This window comes from Delphinus delphis, chromosome 7 (genome assembly GCF_949987515.2).
Source record: "Delphinus delphis chromosome 7, mDelDel1.2, whole genome shotgun sequence".
Classification (NCBI taxonomy): Eukaryota; Metazoa; Chordata; class Mammalia; order Artiodactyla; family Delphinidae; genus Delphinus; species Delphinus delphis.
In genome coordinates this window covers 78,377,983-78,398,625 of record NC_082689.1, presented here as the reverse complement: position 1 = coordinate 78,398,625, position 20,643 = coordinate 78,377,983, and the positions used below count along the sequence as shown (strand labels likewise).

Here is a 20,643-nt window from a genome sequence, read left to right as displayed (position 1 = left end):
ACACCTTGTGAACCTGCCTCATCCTCCTCTTCCCGCTCTTTTAAACATTTTACTGTAAAAACAGAAAAGGGGGGCTTCCCTGGTGGCGCAGTGGTTGAGAGTCCGCCTGCCGATGCAGGGGACACGGGTTCGTGCCCCTGTCCGGGAAGATCCCACATGCCGTGGAGCGGCTGGGCCCGTGAGCCATGGCCGCTGGGCCTGCGTGTCCGGAGCCTGTGCTCCGCAACGGGAGAGGCCACAACAGTGAGAGGTCCACATACCGCAAAAAAATAAAAATAAAAATAAAAATAAGTAAGTAAATTAATTAATTAAATAAAAATAGAAAACGGAAGGAGTTCACTTTATCTGAGCTTTTTTTTTTTTCTCCTAAAAATTAGAAAGACTAGATCAATATGCGTTAGGAGTCTATAGTGAAGGGCAAAGGAGGAGAGGCTGACCAGGAACATGTTATATCTGTTACTGTGCATAAAATTTCATTTGACAAAAGGGGTCTGTGCTTAAAAAAAAAAAAAAAGTCTGAAAGACATAGCATGGGAGATCTCTAGTGACTCAGTTCTAACATTCAAAAATGCAATTTGTTCTTTGTTGCCTCCTATGGGGCAGGGATTCCTATGGGGGCCCCTCCCTGTAGAATATCTGAAGGTCTCTTGCGGCAAAGCCTTTCATTGCTCATCTTTGCTGAAATGCTAATCGTTGTTCAAAGCTCTGAACGGTGAACTTGAGGTGCGAGATTGACACCAAGAGGGAAGAACAGAGACACCAACAGGGAGACCCACTGACCAGTTATGCACGTGTGGCCTGCAATGAAGGCTGCTGTCTTGGAGAACGGGGCAAGCACGCTGGTTCCTTGGGAGGCCCTCTAATGACAGTGGGAGGGGCAAGCTGGATATGGGGCACAATCTCTAAGTTAGAAGATGACCAAGAATTTTCACCAGCAAACCAAACACAAAAGGTAGGTGAAGGGGTCCGTGTCTCAGGATATGGCTCCCTGAGAATGTTACTATCAGGGGTGAACAGATCATGGGAGCCTTGCAATCTGGTGCCTTATCAGAATGATCATAAAATGATTACTCCAGAGAAATCTGAGGCAGGGGAAGAGCAGCTGATACCTGCTGAGCAACATGCCACTTTGGAACCCAAGAGGGGCAAGAACGTCACCTTTGCTCTCTCAAGCTGGATGGCCGCCTGCTGCTCTCTCTCTTGCCGAATTGCTTCCCGATCCTCTTCCAGAGAGACATCTGAGTCAGACGGCCTGCTCGTGTAGGAATCCGCTGAACCCTGGAAAGGAAAACCCGGAGTAGCTTGAATGAGGTGATGTGGAGCTTCTTAAATCATCACATCTAACAGCATCCTGGAGTGGGTTCTTCTCATTTGCATAGAATTTGATAAATACGCTCTATGCCTTATTGCAGACATAAATTTAGATGGCAGAATATAGTTAAGCATCTGAATAATTCGGAAGGTAGCAATGTTAGGAAGGGAAATATTTTGACTAGATTAAGTGCTAGAAAGTAAACTGCAATGAAAATTATGTGATGTTCAGCCCCAATTCTTCTTGTTTTGTGCTATCTTTATATTAAGCCCATATCAACTTGCGGAACTGAAATTTCATTCCATTCTCTGTTTTATATACAGATTTTTAAAGGAGTAAGAGATTTAGCCTATTACAAGAGTAACTCCTACCCATATCTTGGATTACAGATGATCAATTTAAGATTTCAACACAGCAAATCAGAAGCCTGAATTAGTAAAATGATTTTCAGTTCCATTGTCAACGCCATTGAACAAGGATGTCCTCAACTGAAGCCCATTCCTAGAAGGACTATTTGAACAATAATGAAATCCAGCCTGACTCATGTGGCCAAGGAATTTCGGGCAGTGGACATCACTTGGTGCTCATGCCATAAGAAGAGATGAAAACCACAGCAGCTGAAAAGTTAAAAACAAAAACAAACACCCCAGAAGCTTGCTTTCTGCTTGCTAAAAGAACATCACCCTTACAATTTCCTTAAGCTGGCATTAGAAGTTGATATTTGTGTAGATGATATTTCCACAGCAGACGTATTGATAAGACTGGTGTATTTGGCATGTTTCATAAACCAGGTACAGATTCTAGAAGGCGTATGCTTATCCATATAGCTGAGAATTTGCTACCCACTGCAAAAAAATAACTCTAAGAATGGCTGACTGCTGAAAAGGGCACTTTGAAAGTTTTTTCTAAACTTAGAAATGTTAGGGTTTGTTTGTTTATACATTATTTGTGAATTTGCTGCCTGTATGGGTAGCTTTGTCTCAGTAGAGGGTGTCATTTTAGCTGGGGTAGTCTTTCCCACCATAAAAAAAATCCCAGCACAGATTTTTCTGGCAGCCTAGAACAATAATTCCTGGTTAGAGTTTTATCAGAATGCCCAGTAGAACCCTGGTTCTAAATTCTAACTCTGCAACCCACTTTTGAAGACTTTATACAAGTTCCTAGACCACTCTAAGACTCAGTCTCCTCTTCTGTAAAATGGGGATGTGGTTTACTTCACAGAATTAAATGGAATAGGATATAATGAATCCCTGATTATTGAGCCCTGGCTGTCACACCAGCGTGGGATTAGATGCTTTGCACACCTTATCTCACTGAATCCTTAGAGCAGTGGGTAAGCTGGGATTCAAACACGGGTAATCCAACCGTAGAGCCAGCAGTTTCAAACCCTACATTGAACTGGACTTGAAAAAATATTTACTCTAGGACCTGGCACATAGTAGGCACACAATAAATAGCCATTCTCATTTCTATTTCCTAGTGCTGGTATTTCTACCTTGATTTAAAAAAAAAAGAGTTAAGAGATTCTAATCATTTTTCAGCTTACTTACATATGCAAGTAAGTTGCCCATCTTGAAATGTACAGTATCCTTTTTTATTGTATTTGCTGCATAGAAAACATGATAAGTTTTTTTCCCCAGCTTTACTGAGATATAATTGACATATAACACTGTGCAAGTTTAAGGTGCACAATGTGTTGATTTGATACATTTATATATTGCAAAATGATTATACTATAAGTTTCATAACTGCAGTGTGTCCAAATCCATGCACTTTATGCAGTGCTTTTGAAAGTGCCCTTTACAGAGGAAATGTATTTGCTAACCAAATTATAACCAAACTCATCTGTGCAAATCTACTGGGGAAAAATCTGGACCTACAAAATAAATAAGTACAGGGTGACTATTTTATAGATGCATTCATTGCTTAAAAAAGAGCTACCCTGGGCTTCCCTGGTGTTGCAGTGGTTGAGAGTCCGCCTGCCGATGCAGGGGACACGGGTTCATGCCCCGGTCTGGGAAGATCCCACATGCCACGGAGCAGCTAGGCCCGTGAGCCATGGCCGCTGAGCCTGCACGTCCAGAGCCTGTGCTCCGCAACGGGAGAGGCCACGATAGTGAGAGGCCCGCGTACCGCAAAAAAAAAAAAAAAAAAAAAAGCTACCTTGAAGTCCTTTAAAACAAGAGAGTTCTATCAGCATAAATCTTTTGTCCAAATTTAGGTATATCTGCATAAAATCCAGAGGAAGAGAGAAAGGAAACAATGTTTCTAAAAAATATATGAAAACGGTTTTGTGTTAGTTCTAGGCAATGCTTTGCTGAAGTGTGATGTGTGTGGTAGACCATTTTAAGGTGTTAGATGTCTGCGAAAGTGTCTGGACTATAAAGTGATTACGATGCAGGAAGTCAGGAAGGAGGCACTTGTTTTGAAAACACGTGCTGGGGAAGGCTAACAACTGCAGTTCACAAGAAAGCAGGCTGCCCAGTGGAGCAGTGAGTCAAACAGCTAAAATACACAAGCCACTGTTGACACTAGGAGATGGCTAATTTCCTGAAAACTTCGTTAACGATTTTTCAAATCCTGGCATTCAATCCTCTGCGCACACAAGGAGTGACTCAAGGGCTCCTGCAAATAAACTTTATTTTGAAATGTGAACAAGACTGTTAAGAATTTCAAAGTTACTTAATAAGTTCTACTATTGCCAAGTATGTAAAAGCACACAATATTCTAAGAATATTGGTAGAGGGAAAAATAAAGCACTGTGATATTTATTTTTATAATTACAGTGTGAGATTCACAGCATTTACTCTGTTTTTTGGGTTTTTTTCTTTCAATGACATCTACATTTCTCTGAATAGGGAAATCATTGCTGCTGTCTCTCAAGGTCCTAGGGATAGCAGAGATCCAACATCAAGAGCCCAAATTTGGCCCATGGACATGTTCTGCTGGCTTGGCACAGAACTGGTTTCTTGTTTCTATTCATTTTTATTTGATTTGTTTCAACTGGTTGATAGAGAGTACAGACAGGAGAAAGAAAGGAAAAGAAAAAGAACCTAGGTTGTTTACAAAGACACAGAGAGCAGAAGAAGAGAGCCACAGAGAGGCAAGAGGAGACTGCCTGGGCCGGACTAGAGGGAGGATGGGGAAGGGAAGTGGGGCTGCAGCAGGCTTAGTAGGACTGGAGGGTCGGGGGGACTGCCCAGAGGTCTGGTTAAACCTTTATGATCAGGAAGAGGGAAACTGCAAGAAGGGAATAATGCTAGATGCTAAGAGGACAGAACTAAAGATATAAAGGTTACTAGCTCTGGCCAAAGGTAAAAACTGCAGCCCCATCAGCTTTTTGTTTTCCAAAATTCCACTTAATAAAATGGGCAAAGAGCAAGGCACCCAACTCATCAAGTGAGCCAAACCTGGGCTGTTAATCTATGTGTAAGATGCATGACAGAGGCTAGTCCCTCAAAAGTTCCTAAGCAGAAACCATTGCAAGTCACATCTTTGAGTCTCCAAAGAAACAACTAAATTGGGGGGAAAAAATGGAAACAATTGCTGCAAGTCTTTTTTTTTTTTTTTTTGCGGTACGCGGGCCTCTCACTGTTGTGGCCTCTCCCGTTGCGGAGCACAGGCTCCGGACGCGCAGGCTCAGCGGCCATGGCTCACGGGCCCAGCCGCTCCGCGGCATGTGGGATCTTCCCGGACTGGGGCACGAACCCGCATCCACTGCATCGGCAGGTGGACTCTCAACTACTGAGCCACCAGGGAAGCCCGCTGCAAGTCTTTTTATATATATATAACATTACATATGTATGTATAAAATAATGCATCCTAATGAATATCAAAAGAAACACATACATGTCTTTCTATTAACATGAGGCCCAGATTTTTTCCCCCTTTCACTCAATATTGAAAACAGATTCCAGCCTCACACCTTTCATAAATCTTCTTGAGTATAAAATACAAACGTTATAGAAACATTGAAAAATCAGTTAGTTTACTGTTGTCCTAAAAGAAGGAAAGTGATCTCAAGTCAAACAATGGAAAAGTTTCTTTTCCTGCCCGGAGAGAGAGGCCATGACATGAATGGGAGAGTGGCCGTGGGCTTTGGGGTCAGGAAGTATTGGGTTTGACACTGCTGCTAGTTCTTACTGGCTGTGTGTCTTGGGCAACTTATTTTAACTTTCTGAGTCTCAATTTCCTCCCCCTTTGAAATGGAGATAATAACACATACCTCACAGAGTTTCCCAGTGTTTGATTTGAGATGGAACATCATTTCGTTTACCATCATGAGGAAAATTGAGGAATTGCCAGCAAATAATATTTGACTCACTCATTAAAGTTTTGGGCAGCTTTTCAGCATTCAATTTTTGGCTGCCCTAGAGTTTTAGGATTTACATCTTGTTCTTTTTTTTAAAACAGCTTTATTGAGGTATAATTTACATACCATAAAATTCACATAATTTAAATTATGATTCAATAAATTTTTAATAAATTTACAGGATACAATTCACACAACAATCTAATATTAGAATACTTCTACCACTTCAGGAAAAAAAAAAAAAAACCCTTTTGCCTATTTGCAGTCACTCTCCAAACCTACCACGAGATCCAGGGATCCACTTACTTATCTTGTCCTTCTAAAACTAAAATATACTTCCTCTTCTTATGAGTAGTTTTAGTATTTAGATATGTCATTAAATTACAGCAAGGAGAAGGGAGAGTTTATAAATGTTTGATTTTTAAATGCATTAATACTGGAACAGAACGTGGTTATTGTTGGAACTTTTGGGCTTTGTGGTCAGTCCTGTGCCTCTCACTTCCTACCTAGCTTAGCTGTCCATTCACTGGACACTGACCGTCTGTCAGTGGCAACAATGTGAGAGGAGAGCTGCTTAACTTTTCTGAGATTCTATCCTCATCGGCAAAATAGGAATGAACCCTTCAGGGTTATTTTGGAGAATTACTAAGATGCCGTAGTATAGCATAGCATACAAGCATAGTAATGGCACAAATAAAACCAGTGTTGTGCAAGAGAACTTTCTGCAATGATGGATATTCTGTATGGCTGCTGTCCAGTATGGTAGCCACTAGCCACGTGTGGTTATGGAGCACTTGAAATGTGCCTGGCCAGACGGAAGAACTGAACTTATCATTTAATTTTTAAATGTTTAAAGTTTTATTTCACTTTAATTAATTTAAAGGCAGATACCCACATGTTAACTAGTGGCTACCACATGGGGCTGTGCAGTGGTACGTACTCCAAATGTCAGCCCTTCCAGATCAGACAAGTGAATGTTAAACTTGATGTAAATCTGGTATTTTAATAGTTTCATTAAGTGGGCTAAGTGAAAGTGGAATGTCCAGAGACACGTATCACTCTCAATGGATGTGAGCTTGTTTCTTTCCACTGAGTTTGCAATGACGTGACGATGCACTTTTCCACAATGTAGAAGGAACAAAGCTCTTTCTTGATTACTTTCCCAGAGTTCCTAGGGTGGATAGGTAAAGAGCCCCCTCGTGAGGCTGCCCTAGACAAAAGGTCTTGTAGGCAACATGTGTCTTTACAGGATAGCCCCTCACTTTCTTGCAGATGCTCTCTTCTCCTCCACCCCCTTCACCAAACATGTCCAGAGCTCTTAGCAAGGGCCCCCACCCAGCCTAGCAGGGTCCAGGCTATGTCTCCAAGTAGATACGCCTGGGCAGTGTCTAGAACATAGCAGAACCTCAACTTCATTGAAAGAAAGACACTCTCGCTCCCATCAAAATCTATTCTTTGTTCCATGAATTCAAGTTCTTCTAGGGTGGTTGGTTAATTGATCAAGGTTTATGCTAACTGGGTGTGATGTTGTTAGCAGACCGCCCCCCCATAACATGAGATTTTTCTTTTTTTTAAGAATTATGGTTTTCAGTGCCCTAATCCAGAGCACTGGTACATTATATAATGTGTACATTATCAGCACTTTGGCAGAACAAGGAACTTTTGAAATTATGCCTCAGAGATGACAGCTTGACTTTGCTCTAAGGCACCTTGTACCGTGTCTTGTAAACAGAAGGTCTTCAAATATGTTGGTTGAAAGAATAAGGCAAGCTCTGCAGCCCACTTTTATTGGACAGAAGACCAGCAATTAATCCGACTAAGCTCCGATTTTAGGCTTCAAAGAGCAGTCAATGGCAGCAAAGGAATATGTTCAGAAAAGGCCATAAACGGAAAGGAAAGAGAATGAATGCTTACTCATCCCTTACTTTATGTGAGTCACTAACTTATGAACTCTAGATTATCACATCAACACTACAAAGTAGGTTACGATTATCCCCATTTTATAGATGAGGCATCTGAGGCTCGAACAGGCAATAAGAACTTCCCTCCATGTCACTATCATAGGGCACATTGCAGGGTGCAGGAGTATGGGCAGAATCTTTTTTTAAATTTCCTCTACAACATGTGGTGCAAACTTACATTAAAAAGTCAAACATTTTAGTCGCCTTCACTAAAAGAAAACAACATTCTGCAATATTTTGTTAGCACAGATCGTACACCAAAATCTCACTCGCTAGGAACGAGGGATGCAAGTAAAGAAATGACATTCTTAGATCATGGAAAATAAACTGGAGACTGTTTTTCAAAAGACATGTTTGCTTTTCTAACTTCACATGGTAACTCTAGATTATCAAGGTTTTGGTTTGTGAATTTCATTGTGTTTCTGCTTTAATGACAGGATTTTTGCTCAGCATTTTAGTTATTGGTAGGAGATTTTAAGGCCCCCTTGAGTTTTCTTTTTCTCTTAAGTGATAACTCCTCCAGTTGTGTTAAACTACTTATTTACAGGTTACTTCTTATCTTATAACTAAATTATAATTATATATCAATATGTAGTTAAAAACAAAATGCAGCCTTTGTCTAAATTATCTGACTAGTGGAATCCAAATTAATGGGTTCTATTATAACTGTTTTACATAATTTATTTAAAAGGAAGTAATACTATTTAGAAAACTTAGCCAACCTATCCTTCTTGTTACGTTGACTAGTTTGGCAACTGCTGCAATTGCCTGGTTTCGGATAGGTATTTCTTTTCTTTTTTCCTTTGTTTTGCATTTTTTTCTTTGACTTTTACTGAGATATAATTGACATACAGCACTGTATAAATTTAAGGTGTACAGCATAATGATGTCACTTACATATACCACAGAATGATAGATAGGTATTTCTTTTCATTGGTAGTCCAAGGAGACCCATCAGTGGCGATACAACAACAGCAGAAAAGTTTCAATTGGCCTCATCAGTATAAAGAGGGAGGTGACAAAAAGGCCCAGATGGAGATGAAAAGGAAATCTGTGTCAGTCATGGCCATTTAGGAGCTTGTGGGAAAGGAGAAGTTGCAACGTGGGGCTAACAGCAGACCTGCAAGTTAAATCAGTGGTGATGTTGGTAACGGGGGCAGATTCCTCTTAGCTTGGGCTACTATGAGGATTGCAGTTTCATATGGTTCAGTCTAATACACTGGGGGAAGAACAAAAGATAAAGATGACTTTATATGGATCCTATTTCACCAAACTGCTCTGATAATCAGTGCATGGGATCATACACGTATGTAAGAAGTGCTATATCAATGAACACAATTAGTAATCAATCAAAACCCCCTGTGAGACTAAAGGGCAACAGAAGTTGAAAAAAGTCATGATCACGTTTTGCATACAATAAGAATGTTATTTTAATGGTACAGATGATGAGATTATGGAGCTCACTCTCCTTCTGGGAAAGGGAAAGTGACTGCCTGCTGGGAGAAGGTGGCTTCAAGCAGTCAAGCTTTACTTTGTACGGGTCACAGAACAACATCATGGGACACTGAGCAGCCACCCCCGGAACCAGCGCTGCCTGCTCAGAACCGAGAGCTTCTGACCAACCCATGGGACACAGGTGAGTGTCTGGGCAGCTACACCTGGCCGATCCCAGCACCGGCACCTGCAAGCAGCAGCCACAGCACGCGGTCTTCATGCCAGGGCGGTGGCTCAAGCTGCACTAATCTAGTTTCTGCAGAGACGTTAAAAAGGAAATGGATATATTTGCTCAGAAAATCCTGAATGTGCTGCTGGTAGCTGCAGAACTGCATAGTGATAAGGCAACTAATGGTTTCTTGTAAATGTGGGCGTCTGTGATCCTTCTGGAAAAGGGATTGACTGACACTTCACATACCCCCAGAGTAGTTTACAAAGTACCCCACAGAACACTACTTTTATGTTGTGGTCTATTTTCTTGAGAGTCATATTAGAGACCTGATAACAGTAAATATGTTTCTCCCAAAAGTAGCTCCAGGCAATTACTTGTATTTAAAAAAAAATTTTTTTTAAGACTTTTCCTTCTGTCATATAAAGGAAGGAATAATATAGGTTGCTTTAGAAGAAAGTAAGGGAAGGACTGGAACCTCTCCTGTAGCATTTCTGTAGCCTCAGAAATGGTTTGATGAAAAATTATCCTTCACTCTTTGAAAATATTTTGTATTCATAACGTTTCTTATTAAAGGGATGCATACTGACTGCATCAAGAACAGAAACCCTTCCCCAGAGATGGCTGCAGATGTGACGGAAGCCAAAATGAAGCATCTACTTCATTTCAGGCAGAGATCATGTCTTCCCCACTTTTGTTGTCCTCAGAGGCCCCAGCACAGAGCTTTGCACCTCAGAGGAGTTCAAAACTATTTACTGAATGAAAAAGTGAATAAGGAGGTTTCAAGGGGAGGAAGAGAAACACAAATGGACTGCCTGGTGATGCCCAGACTTCACCCAAAGGGAGTATACACTTTGGGCTTCCAGATGTTGCTGGAAACCATGTTGGAAGGAAGAGTGAACACCAATGTTAACTTGACAAAATGATATGAAAGTGATTTGGAAAACTTAATATTCAAAAATCTCAGAAAAAATGTTAAAAAAAAGAATAAAGAAGGAGAATTAACCTTTTTAAAATAGATATTAAAACATTATAAAACTGCAGAAATTAAAAATGTTTGGTTCTAGCACAGATCAAAGAAATAAGAGTCCACAAATCAACCTCTATATATTGATAATTAATATTTAACAGGGGGACTTCCCTGGTGGCGCAGTGGTTAAGAATCCACCTGCCAATGCAGGGGACACGAGTTCAAGCCCTGGTCCGGGAAGATCCCACATGCCACGGAGCAACTAAGCCCATGCGTCACAACTACTGAGCCTGTGCTCTAGAGCCCGTGAGCCACAACTACTGAGCCCACGTGCCACAACTACTGATCCCACGTGCCACAACTACTGAAGTCCATGTGCCTAGAGCCTGTGCTCCACAACAAGAGAAGCCACCGCAATGAGAAGCCCGTGCACGGCAACAAAGAGTAGCCCCCGCTCGCCACAACTAGAGAAAGCCCACATGTATCAACAAAGACCCAATGCAGCCAAAAATAAATAAATAAATATAAATTTAAAAATATATATATATCTATATATAACTGGAAACATTTCAAATCAATGGAAAAAGTGATTATTCAGTAAACAATGTTGGGAAACTTAGCTGGCTGATTGGGGGAAAAAGGTAGATCTCTATTTGATTTCTTATACAAAAATAAATTGCAGATGAAGATATTTAAAGGCAAAATTATATAGATATATCCTTATGTATTTCTTACATATATACATATATTTATACTAGCACTAGCAGAAACTGTGGCTATAGTTTTTTTTGTTTGTTTGTTTGTTTTATGCAGTACGTGGGCCTGTCACTGTTGTGGCCTCTCCCGTTGCGGAGCACAGGCTCCGGACGCGCAGGCTCAGCGGCCATGGCTCACGGGCCCAGCCGCTCCGCGGCATGTGAGATCTTCCCGGACCGGGGGACGAACCCGCGTCCCCTGCATCGGCAGGCGGACTCTCAACCACTGCGCCACCAGGGAAGCCCATGGCTATAATTTTAATGTAGCATGCCAAAATGTTCAGAAGCTATGAAAAGACTGATTAATTTGACTACATAAAAAGTTTAAATATTTATCTGGGGAAAAAAAATACAAAAATGCAAATGACAGAAAAAGAAAATATTGTCACATAAGTGACCTGGGCTTAACGTTCTTCATATTCAAAGACCACTAATGAAGTAATAAGAAAAAGATGAACAACCTACCTCTTCACCCACCAATATGGCAAAAAAATAAAAAGTTAGGAAAAAGAAAAAGGAACAAGAATGTACACTGAACACATGAAAAGAACTTCAGTCTCTTTCCTACATAAAGAAATATAACTTAAAATATGATACTACTTTCATTGATTAGATCAAAACATTTGAAAATACCCCATACTAGTGAGGGTACATATGTTGGTATGAGTGTAAGTTGGTTTTATATTTCTGGAGGTAATTAGGTAAAAACAATCAAAATAAAACAGACATAAATTTTAACCAAACCATTCTACCTGAAGAAATTACCCTACCTGAAGAAATTTACCCTACCTGAAGAAATTTACCCTAGAAATATATACATATCAGATATGTATATATAAATGTACATACAAGAATATTCACTGCAATATTGCATATGATAGCAAAAAAATCATAAAAACCTAAATGTTAGCCATAGAAGACATGTTTCTAAAAGTAGGGTGTATTCACACATAGAATAGTATGTAAGCACTAAAAAGCATGACACAGACCTCTAAGTAAGTATATGTAAAATTAAGTCACAAGATCAAATGGTAAAATAATCTGGCATGTTGTTTTAAAATTGTGTTAAAATAAATGAGAGTCTCTCTCTATATAACACATATATATGTATGCATACACACACACACACACACACAGGAGGAGGAAAACAAACTTTCATTTATTACACTTTATACCTTTCTGTACAGTTTGAATTTTTACCTTGAGAAATTACAAAAAACTAATATTATGTATATAGATATTCACATTTATATAAACAATGTGTACTCTTTTTAAAGAGTTATGTAGCTTGAAAATAAACATGTACTTTTTTTTTTGCGGTACGCGGGCCTGTCACTGTTGTGGCCTCTCCTGTTCCGGAGCACAGGCTCCAGACGCACAGGCTCAGCAGCCATGGCTCACAGGCCTAGCTGCTCCGCGGCATGTGGGATCTTCCCAGACCGGGGCACGAACCCGTGTCCCCTGCATCGGCAGGCGGGCTCTCAACCACTGCGCCACCAGGGAAGCCCTGTACTTCTTTTTACAGAGTTATGTAGCTTGAAATTACCTGCCTTAACCTCAAATGATGATTTTGATAGGTGTGGTTAGTGTTAACCACTTTTATTAATTGTGGTCTTTGGAAAAGAATATTCCCTCTGGAAGGGCTAGGGGCCCCAACAAAGGCTAGGTTAGCGTGAGTTTTTCTCTTTGACCACTAATCTCCTAAATTTGTGAAGCTTGTAGGTCTTAAGTTAAAAACAAGATGATGCAACTTAATGTAGTAGTTTAAATTTAGGTATAAATGCTATGTTTGAATTGTAAGACGTGACTGATTTGAGGGTATATGAGAGGTCTGGTGGGTCCCTTATGCACACGTAGCTACCCCTAGTTATCTCCAGAGAAGGAATCCTCCAGCATCTCACTGTCACGAGACCTGTACTCCAGGCTGCTATATTCCTTACAAACTTGCTATCCCTCCTTTGCTCTTTGGGGCCTTGACAGCGACTACACAGTGCCCAGCCCTCCCCATCAGCGTCGATCAACTTTATATGGAATCTGGAGTGGTGAAAGCAATAACCTTCCCTGGGTAGTGTCCTTCCTCCGCAGTGGGTTCAGAAGTGGGGAATGAAAACAAGGCTTGCTTTTTGACTCCCATCTGATAATTGTATTGCAGCTTGTTAGATTAGAGGAAATTCTTAGTTCAACCTTTGGAACTAGGAAATGAGGCTTTAATCAGAATAAAACAGCACTTTACAGACGTTATCTAAATGTCACCATAAAAACATTAGACGTGGAGCTCATTATCCTCACTGAAGTAACCAAGATTCAGGAGAAACCAATAATCTGCCCAGGGTCATACAGCTGGCCAAGTATGGTGAACTCTGATCTCACTAACTCAAAAGCCCTTGCTAATAGCTAATAACTAAGCCCAGTTGAGGTGTTGGTAGATACTGCTGGATGAGCAGATCACTAAGGCTTCAGGCTTAAAAACACTAGAATCTCTCTCTCTCTCTGCTTTTAGAATGAACTAACAATTACTAACCATGCTATGTTTTTCCCAGTAAACGATCTTGATTTCTCTCCAAAGCTCTTTTGAGCCCTCACAGACGGGTCAGGCTGCATGCCCTAAGTCACCCAACCATCAGCTAATGAAGCCAAGAATTGCATTTCAGGTCAGAGCATCTCTTGAATGATCTCTAAGATTCTTCTGAGATCTGTTCTTAAAGATGTCTTCATAGTGAGAGGAATTAGGTCTTCAAGTACATGGTGATAGAGTATTCATTTGAATTCACATCAAAATACATGCAATCAACTATTCCTAAGGATGGGACTATCAAACTTTCAGGTTTTCTCTTCCCTTCCTTCAGGCCTATCCATTAGCTCATTATTATATCCAAAGTGGTCAGAGAGGAAATCCACACCTGCTTTTTTGTTGTTGTTGGAAACTTTTGGACCAAACAAAAAAGAAAAAAGTTGAGATAAAATTATTGATTAGAATGAGTCTGGGAGAACTCATCAAGAAAAAGAGGGAAAGGACTCAAATCAATAAAATTAGAAATGAAAGAGAAGAAGTTACAACGGACACCACAGAAATACAAAGCATCATTAGAGACTACTACAAGCAACTCCATGCCAATAAAATGGACAACCTGGAAGAAATGGATGAATTCTTAGAAAGGTATAACCTTCCAAGATTGAACCAGGAAGAATAGAAAATATGAACAGACCAATCACAAGCACTGAAATTGAAACTGTGATAAAAAATCTTCCAACAAACAAAAGTCCAGGACCAGATGGCTTCACAGGTGAATTCTTTCAAACATTTAGAGAAGAGCTAACACCCATCCTTCACAAACTCTTCCAAAAAATTTCAGAGGAAGGAACACTCCCAAACTCATTCTATGAGGCCACCATCACCCTGATACCAAAACCAGACAAACATACTACAAAAAAAGAAAATTCCAGACCAATACCACTGATGAATATAGATGCAAAATCCTCAACAAAATACTAGCAAACAGAATCCAACAACACATTAAAAGGATCATACACCATGATGAAGTGGGATTTATCCCAGGGATGCAAGGATTCTTCAATATATGCAAATCAATCAATGTGATACACCATGTTAACAAACTGAAGAATAAAAACCATATGATCATCTCAATAGGGGCAAAAAAAGCTTCTGACAAAATTCAACACCCATTTATGATAAACACTCTCCAGAAAGTGGGCATAGAGGGAACCTACCACAACATAATGAAGGCCATATATGACAAACCCACAGTAAACATCATTCTCAATGGTGAAAAACTGAAAGCATTTCCTCTAAGATCAGGAACAAGACAAGGATGTCCACTCTCACCACTACTATTCAACATAGTTTTGGAAGTCCTAGCCAAGGCAATCAGAGAAGAAAAAGAAATAAAAGGAATACAAATTGGAAAGAAGAAGTAAAAGTTTCACTGTTTGCAGATGACATGATACTATACATAGAGAATCCTAAAGATGCCAGCAGAAAACTACTAGAGCTAATCAATGAATCTAGTAAAGTTAAGGATATAAAATAAATGCACAGAAATTTGTTGCATTCCTATACACTAATAACGAAAGATCAGAAAGAGAAATTAAGGAAACAATCCCATTCACCATTGCAGCAAAAAGAATAAAATACCTAGGAATAAACCTACCTAAGGAGGTAAAAGACCTGTACTCAGAAAACGGTAAGACACTGATGAAAGAAATCAAAGATGACACAAACAGATAGAGAGATATACCATGCTCTTGGATTGGAAGAATCAATATTGTGAAAATGACTATACTACACAAAGCAATCTACAGATTCAATGCAATCCCTATCAAATTACCAGTGGCATTTTTTACAGAACTAGAACAAAAAATCTTAAAATTTGTATGGAGACACAAAAGACCATGAATAGCCAAAGCAATCTTGAGGGAAAAAAACAGAGCTGGAGGAATCAGACTCCCTGACTTCAGACTATACCACAAAGCTACAGTAATCAAGTCAGTATGCTACTGGCACAAAAACAGAAATATAGATCAATGGAACAGGATAGAAAGCCCAGAGATAAACCCATGCACCTATGGTCACCTAATCTATGACAAAGGAGGCCAGAATATACAATGGAGCAAAGATAGCCTCTTCAATAAGTGGTGCTGGGAAAACAGGAAAGCTACACATAAAAGAATGAAATTAGAACACTCCCTAACACCATACACAAAAATAAACTCAAAATGGATTAAAGACCTAAATGTAAGACCAGACACTATAAAATTCTTAGAGGAAAACATAGGAAGAACACTCTTTGACGTAAATCACAGCAAGATCTTTTTTTTGTGTGTGTGTGGTACGCGGGCCTCTCACTGTTGTGGCCTCTCCCATTGCGGAGCACAGGTTCCGGACGCGCAGGCTCAGCGGCCATGGCTCACGGGCCCAGCCGCTCTGCGGCATGTGGGATCTTCCCAGACTGAGGCACGAACCCATGTCCCCTGCATTGGCAGGTGGACTCTCAACCACTGCGCCACCAGGGAAGCCCATCAAGATCTTTTTTGACCCACCTCCTAGAGTAATGGAAATAAAAACAAAAGTAAACAAATGGGACCTAATGAAACTTAAAAGCTTTTGCAAAGCAAAGGAAACTATAAACAAGATGAAAAGACAACCCTCAGAATGGGAGAAAATATTTGCAAATGAATCACCCGACAAAGGATTCATCTCCAAAATATATAAACAGCTCGTGCAGATCAATATTACAAAAGCAAACAACCCAATCCAAAAATGGGCAGAAGACCTAAATAGACATTTCTCCAAAGAAGACATATAGTTGGCCAAGAGGCATGAAAAGCTGCTCAACATCACTAATTATTAGAGAAATGCAAATCAAAACTACAATGAGGTATCAACTCACACCAGTTAGAATGGGCATCATCAGAAAATCAATGAACAACAAATGCTGGAGATGGTGTGAAGAAAAGGGAACCCTCTTGCACTGTTGGTGGGGATGTAAATTGATAGAGCCACTATAGAGAACAGTATGGAGGTTACTTAAAAACTAAAAATAGAATTACCATATAACCCAGTAATCCCACTACTGGGCATATACACAGAGAAAACCATAATTCAAAAAGACGCATCCGGGCTTCCGTGGTGGCACAGTGGTTGAGAGTTCTCCTGTCGATGCAGGGGACACGGGTTTGTGCCCCGGTCCGGGAAGATCCCACATGCCGCGGAGCGGCTGGGCCCATGAGCCATGGCTGCTGAGCCTGCGCGTCCGGAGCCTGTGCTCCACAACGGGAGAGGCTACAACAGTGAGAGGCCTGCGTACCGCAAAAAAAAAAAAAAAAAAAAAGACACATGCACCCCAATGCTCATTGCAGCACTATAGAGGCAACCTAAATGCCCATTGACAGACAAATGGATAAAGAAGATGTGGTACATATATACAGTGGAATATTACTCAGCCTTAAAAAGGAACGAAATTAGGTCATTTGTAGAGACGTGGATGGACCTAGAGACCATCATACAAAGTGAAGTAAGTCAGAAAGAGAAAAACAACTATCGTATATTAATGCATATATGTGGAATCTAGAAAAGTGGTACAGATGAACTTGTTTGCAAGGCAGAAATAGAGACACAGACGTAGAGAACAAAGATATGGACAGCAAGGGAGGAAAGGGGGATAGGGGGTGGGATGAACTGGTAGGTTCAGATTGACGTATACTCTAATATGTATAAAATAGATAACTAATAAGAGCCTGCTGTATAAAAAATAAAATAAAATTCAAAAAAAAAGAATGAGTCTGGGAGAGATACTATGATTTAATTTATTTGAATCATCTTTATTTTTCATTAGGAAACATAAGAAGAGGCAGTGATTATTTGTATGAGAGCTGGAAAAAATAAAGAGTTCAGAGATGGGCTTTGAAACTAGACTTATGTTGGAATCCTAAGACTGCCATTTACTAGGTATTTGCTTTTGGACAAGAGACCTAATCTTTCTCTGCTCAGTCCCCTTTCTGAAGAGAAGCATATTAACCTAACCCATAGAAGTGCTGTGAAGATTGTGCACTCAGAACAGTGTAAGCACTCAGCAGAGGTATCACTCCATACTGGTTAGCAAGCACACTTCCGTTGATGGATTTATCCTGGCCCTTTGCTTCTTGGGTGAGCCCATATTTGCTATTTTTAACCCCTCTCTTAAAAAAAAAATGCATAGAGATGCAAAGCTTAAATTAATCAAAATGAGGAAGAATTAAAGGCTCTAGTAAGAACTTTGATTGGGACAATTAAAGGTATTGGCTAAAAGGAAATTGAGAAATCAGGTTGGCTTTAGCTCTCCACATTTTTTCTGCGTGCAAAAGCTGTGTTCACTCGGGAGGCAGTCCCTCTTCGGGAATAATGCAAAGACAGTCAGTTTTGGGTTTTGGTTAGACAGCTGCATGAAGAAGACTGCTGTCCTTCTCATGTGGGGATGACACCCTTGACCCACTCTCTACCCCGAATTGCATGGCAGCTCTAAGGGACTTGCCCGCCAACCAAGGCTGATGTGGTAGTCCTCCTCTCTAAGACTCCAGTGCCTTCATCAAGACAGCCGGGGCTAGGGGCAGTCACCAGTCACAGAGCACAGGCATGTCCTTTACTAACCCACCCATGCCCTGGGTTTCACGGCCAGCCCCGTCAACAAAACGAGCCAATCCATCAGAGACTTTTAGAACCCTAAACAGGTTCAAAGAGACATGACACTCTTTTCCCTTCCAAAAGCAGAATATGGGCTCTCTGGTCACAGAGTGTGCCCTCCTGTCTTTTCAATGAGGAAAATAAGGCAGCAGTTGCTTTACTTAGCTATATATTGTGGGGTTTTTTTTAGTTTCTCGCTCTTTTTGCCTCCCTGAAATACATGCTTAAAAAACGAAAACACTCCCATTTTAAACCTCTAGTGAATTTAAAAATAGGTCTTTTGTTATCGCTCTTACTCTGCATCTTGATAGATCAAGAAAAAATTCATGAAACATACACATAGATAATTCAAATGGCTGGGTTTGAAATAAACAAATATTTGAGTACCATAGTCTTATCATCTCTATTGTTAGGTGCTGAAACTGAGCAGGACCCTGTGGGGCCCTCCTGGGTACAAAAGCCTTTCCCATGTGTCCCCTATGTCTTATTTGTAGGAAAAAGGTTTCAGCCTCCTAGACCTTCCCTGAGTTCCAAAGGGCTGATTCAAACAATTACTAATCAAGGAATGCATTACTAGTGAGGGAATGCAGAAGCAAAGGAAAGGCAGTCAAGAAACAGCAATGGGGCAAGGTCCTGGTCTCTGGTCAAGGGATACACATAACAATCTGATACGTATCTCTGAGTTCTTCTACAGCCTAAGGCTCCCACCCAGGTACAGGACTGTAACTTCAGGCTGAGCATAAGCAGTGGACCCCAAACTGGCTGGAACCAAAAGGCTGATGATTGAGATTCCTGGCACACCACCCTGTTACTTCACCACCAACCAATCAGAGGAAGATCACATGCCTTTCAGTCCTCTCCGCAAATTTTGCCTATTAAAACTCTTCCTCAAAAACCATCGAGGAGTTTGGGCTTTTGGAGCATGAGCTGCTTGTTCTTCTTGCATGGTCCTTGCAATAAGTCTTTCTCTGCTCCAAATTCTGACATTTGGGTTTGTTTGGCCTCACTGTATGTCAGGCACATGAACTTGGGTTCGACAACAGTGTGATGGTTATAGAGTGAAACCCAAGTCGGGGTGAAAAGCCTGAGAAGAGAAGTAGGCAATTCATACCAAAACACAAGACACACAACGTTCATTCAGGGGGAAAGCTTTTCTCTCATTGGGTGCATCCTAAAAGCTCTCCTCCTGCCCCCAGTATTTCAGAGTATATAAAACTCCTTCCACGTTGCCACAACGAAGCTCAGAGAGACCCACAGTGCAGAAGAGGATGACCCTGAGAACCACAGGCAGCACCGGGCAGGCTGAGGAGAAGGAGCTTCCATCTTCCCAGCACTGCGTGTACAGTGTACCTATGCACTAGGCAATTGGAACAGGGGAGACACTTGAGAAATTCAGTTCAGGGAGACTGAGTACCACAATGCAGAATCCAGGGCAAATGCACACACAACACTAAGAGTTCTCTGCCTAAAAAACAGGCAGAGGGCTTTCCTGGTGGCGCGGTGGTTGAGAGTCCGCCTGCTGATGCAGGGGACGCGGGTTCGTGCCCCGGTCCAGGAAGATCCCACATGCCGCGTAGCGGCTGGGCCTGTGAGCCATGGCTGCTGAACCTGCACGTCCGGAGCCTGTGCTCCGCAACGGGAGAGGCCACAACAGTGAGAGGCCCACGTACAGCAAAAAAAAAAAAAAAAAAAAAAAAAAAAACAGGCAGAGAAGAAAAAGGCTTTGGATAAGGAAGGTGGAGGTGGAGGTGGCCTAAGAAACAACAATACTGGGCCAGTGAACAGTGCTGCAGGAGGGCCCTGGAAAGAAAGGGCCAGAGACATTTTCCTTCTGTTCTCCAGGGGGAGGGCACTCCCAACACCCAGCGACAAAGGATTCAACAGCCTTGGCAGAGTCTGTACGGATTACTGCATGCACAGTAGTGAAATCATGCCTAACTGCTTGGTTAAATATATATGTGTCGGGCTTCCCTGGTGGCGCAGTGGTTGAGAATCTGCCTGCCAATGCAGGGGACACGGGTTCGAGCCCTGGTCTGGGAAGATCCCACATGCCGCGGAGCAACTGGGCCCGTGAGCCACAATTACTGAGCCTGCGCGTCTGGAGCCTGTGCTCCACAACAAGAGAGGCCACAATAGTGAGAGGCCCGCGCACCGTGATGAAGAGTGGCCCCCACTTGCCGCAATTAGAGAAAGCCCTCACACAGAAACAAAGACCCAACACAGCCAAAAATAAATAAATAAATAAATTTAAATCATATGGGCTTCTAAGAAGACCTCTGCTTAAAAAAAAATATATATATATATAGATAGATAGATATAGATATATATACTTTTATATTTGAACCAGGTGAATCTAACTGATAACTGTTCCCAGGGTCCAGGTATCCCAAGAGGACAGAGCAGGTAAGTGGTCCTCTGCACACCAACCACACTTGGAGGTGCCTAACAACGAACGATAGTTCATGTCTGGTTGTCTCCCATCAAGTATGGGAT

At 41.2% G+C, this 20,643-nt stretch overlaps 1 protein-coding gene across 2 annotated transcripts in view; it reads right to left on the bottom strand.

The window, feature by feature from the left end:
- CACNB4 (calcium voltage-gated channel auxiliary subunit beta 4) overlaps window positions 1-20,643 on the bottom strand; it is a 266,741-nt gene that overhangs the window by 51,891 nt on the left and 194,207 nt on the right. For both annotated transcript variants that reach the window (XM_060016805.1, XM_060016806.1), the window contains exon 3: window positions 1,159-1,278. In XM_060016805.1, coding sequence (XP_059872788.1) covers window positions 1,159-1,278 — 120 coding nt within the window. The remainder of the gene's footprint in view (window positions 1-1,158; window positions 1,279-20,643) is intronic.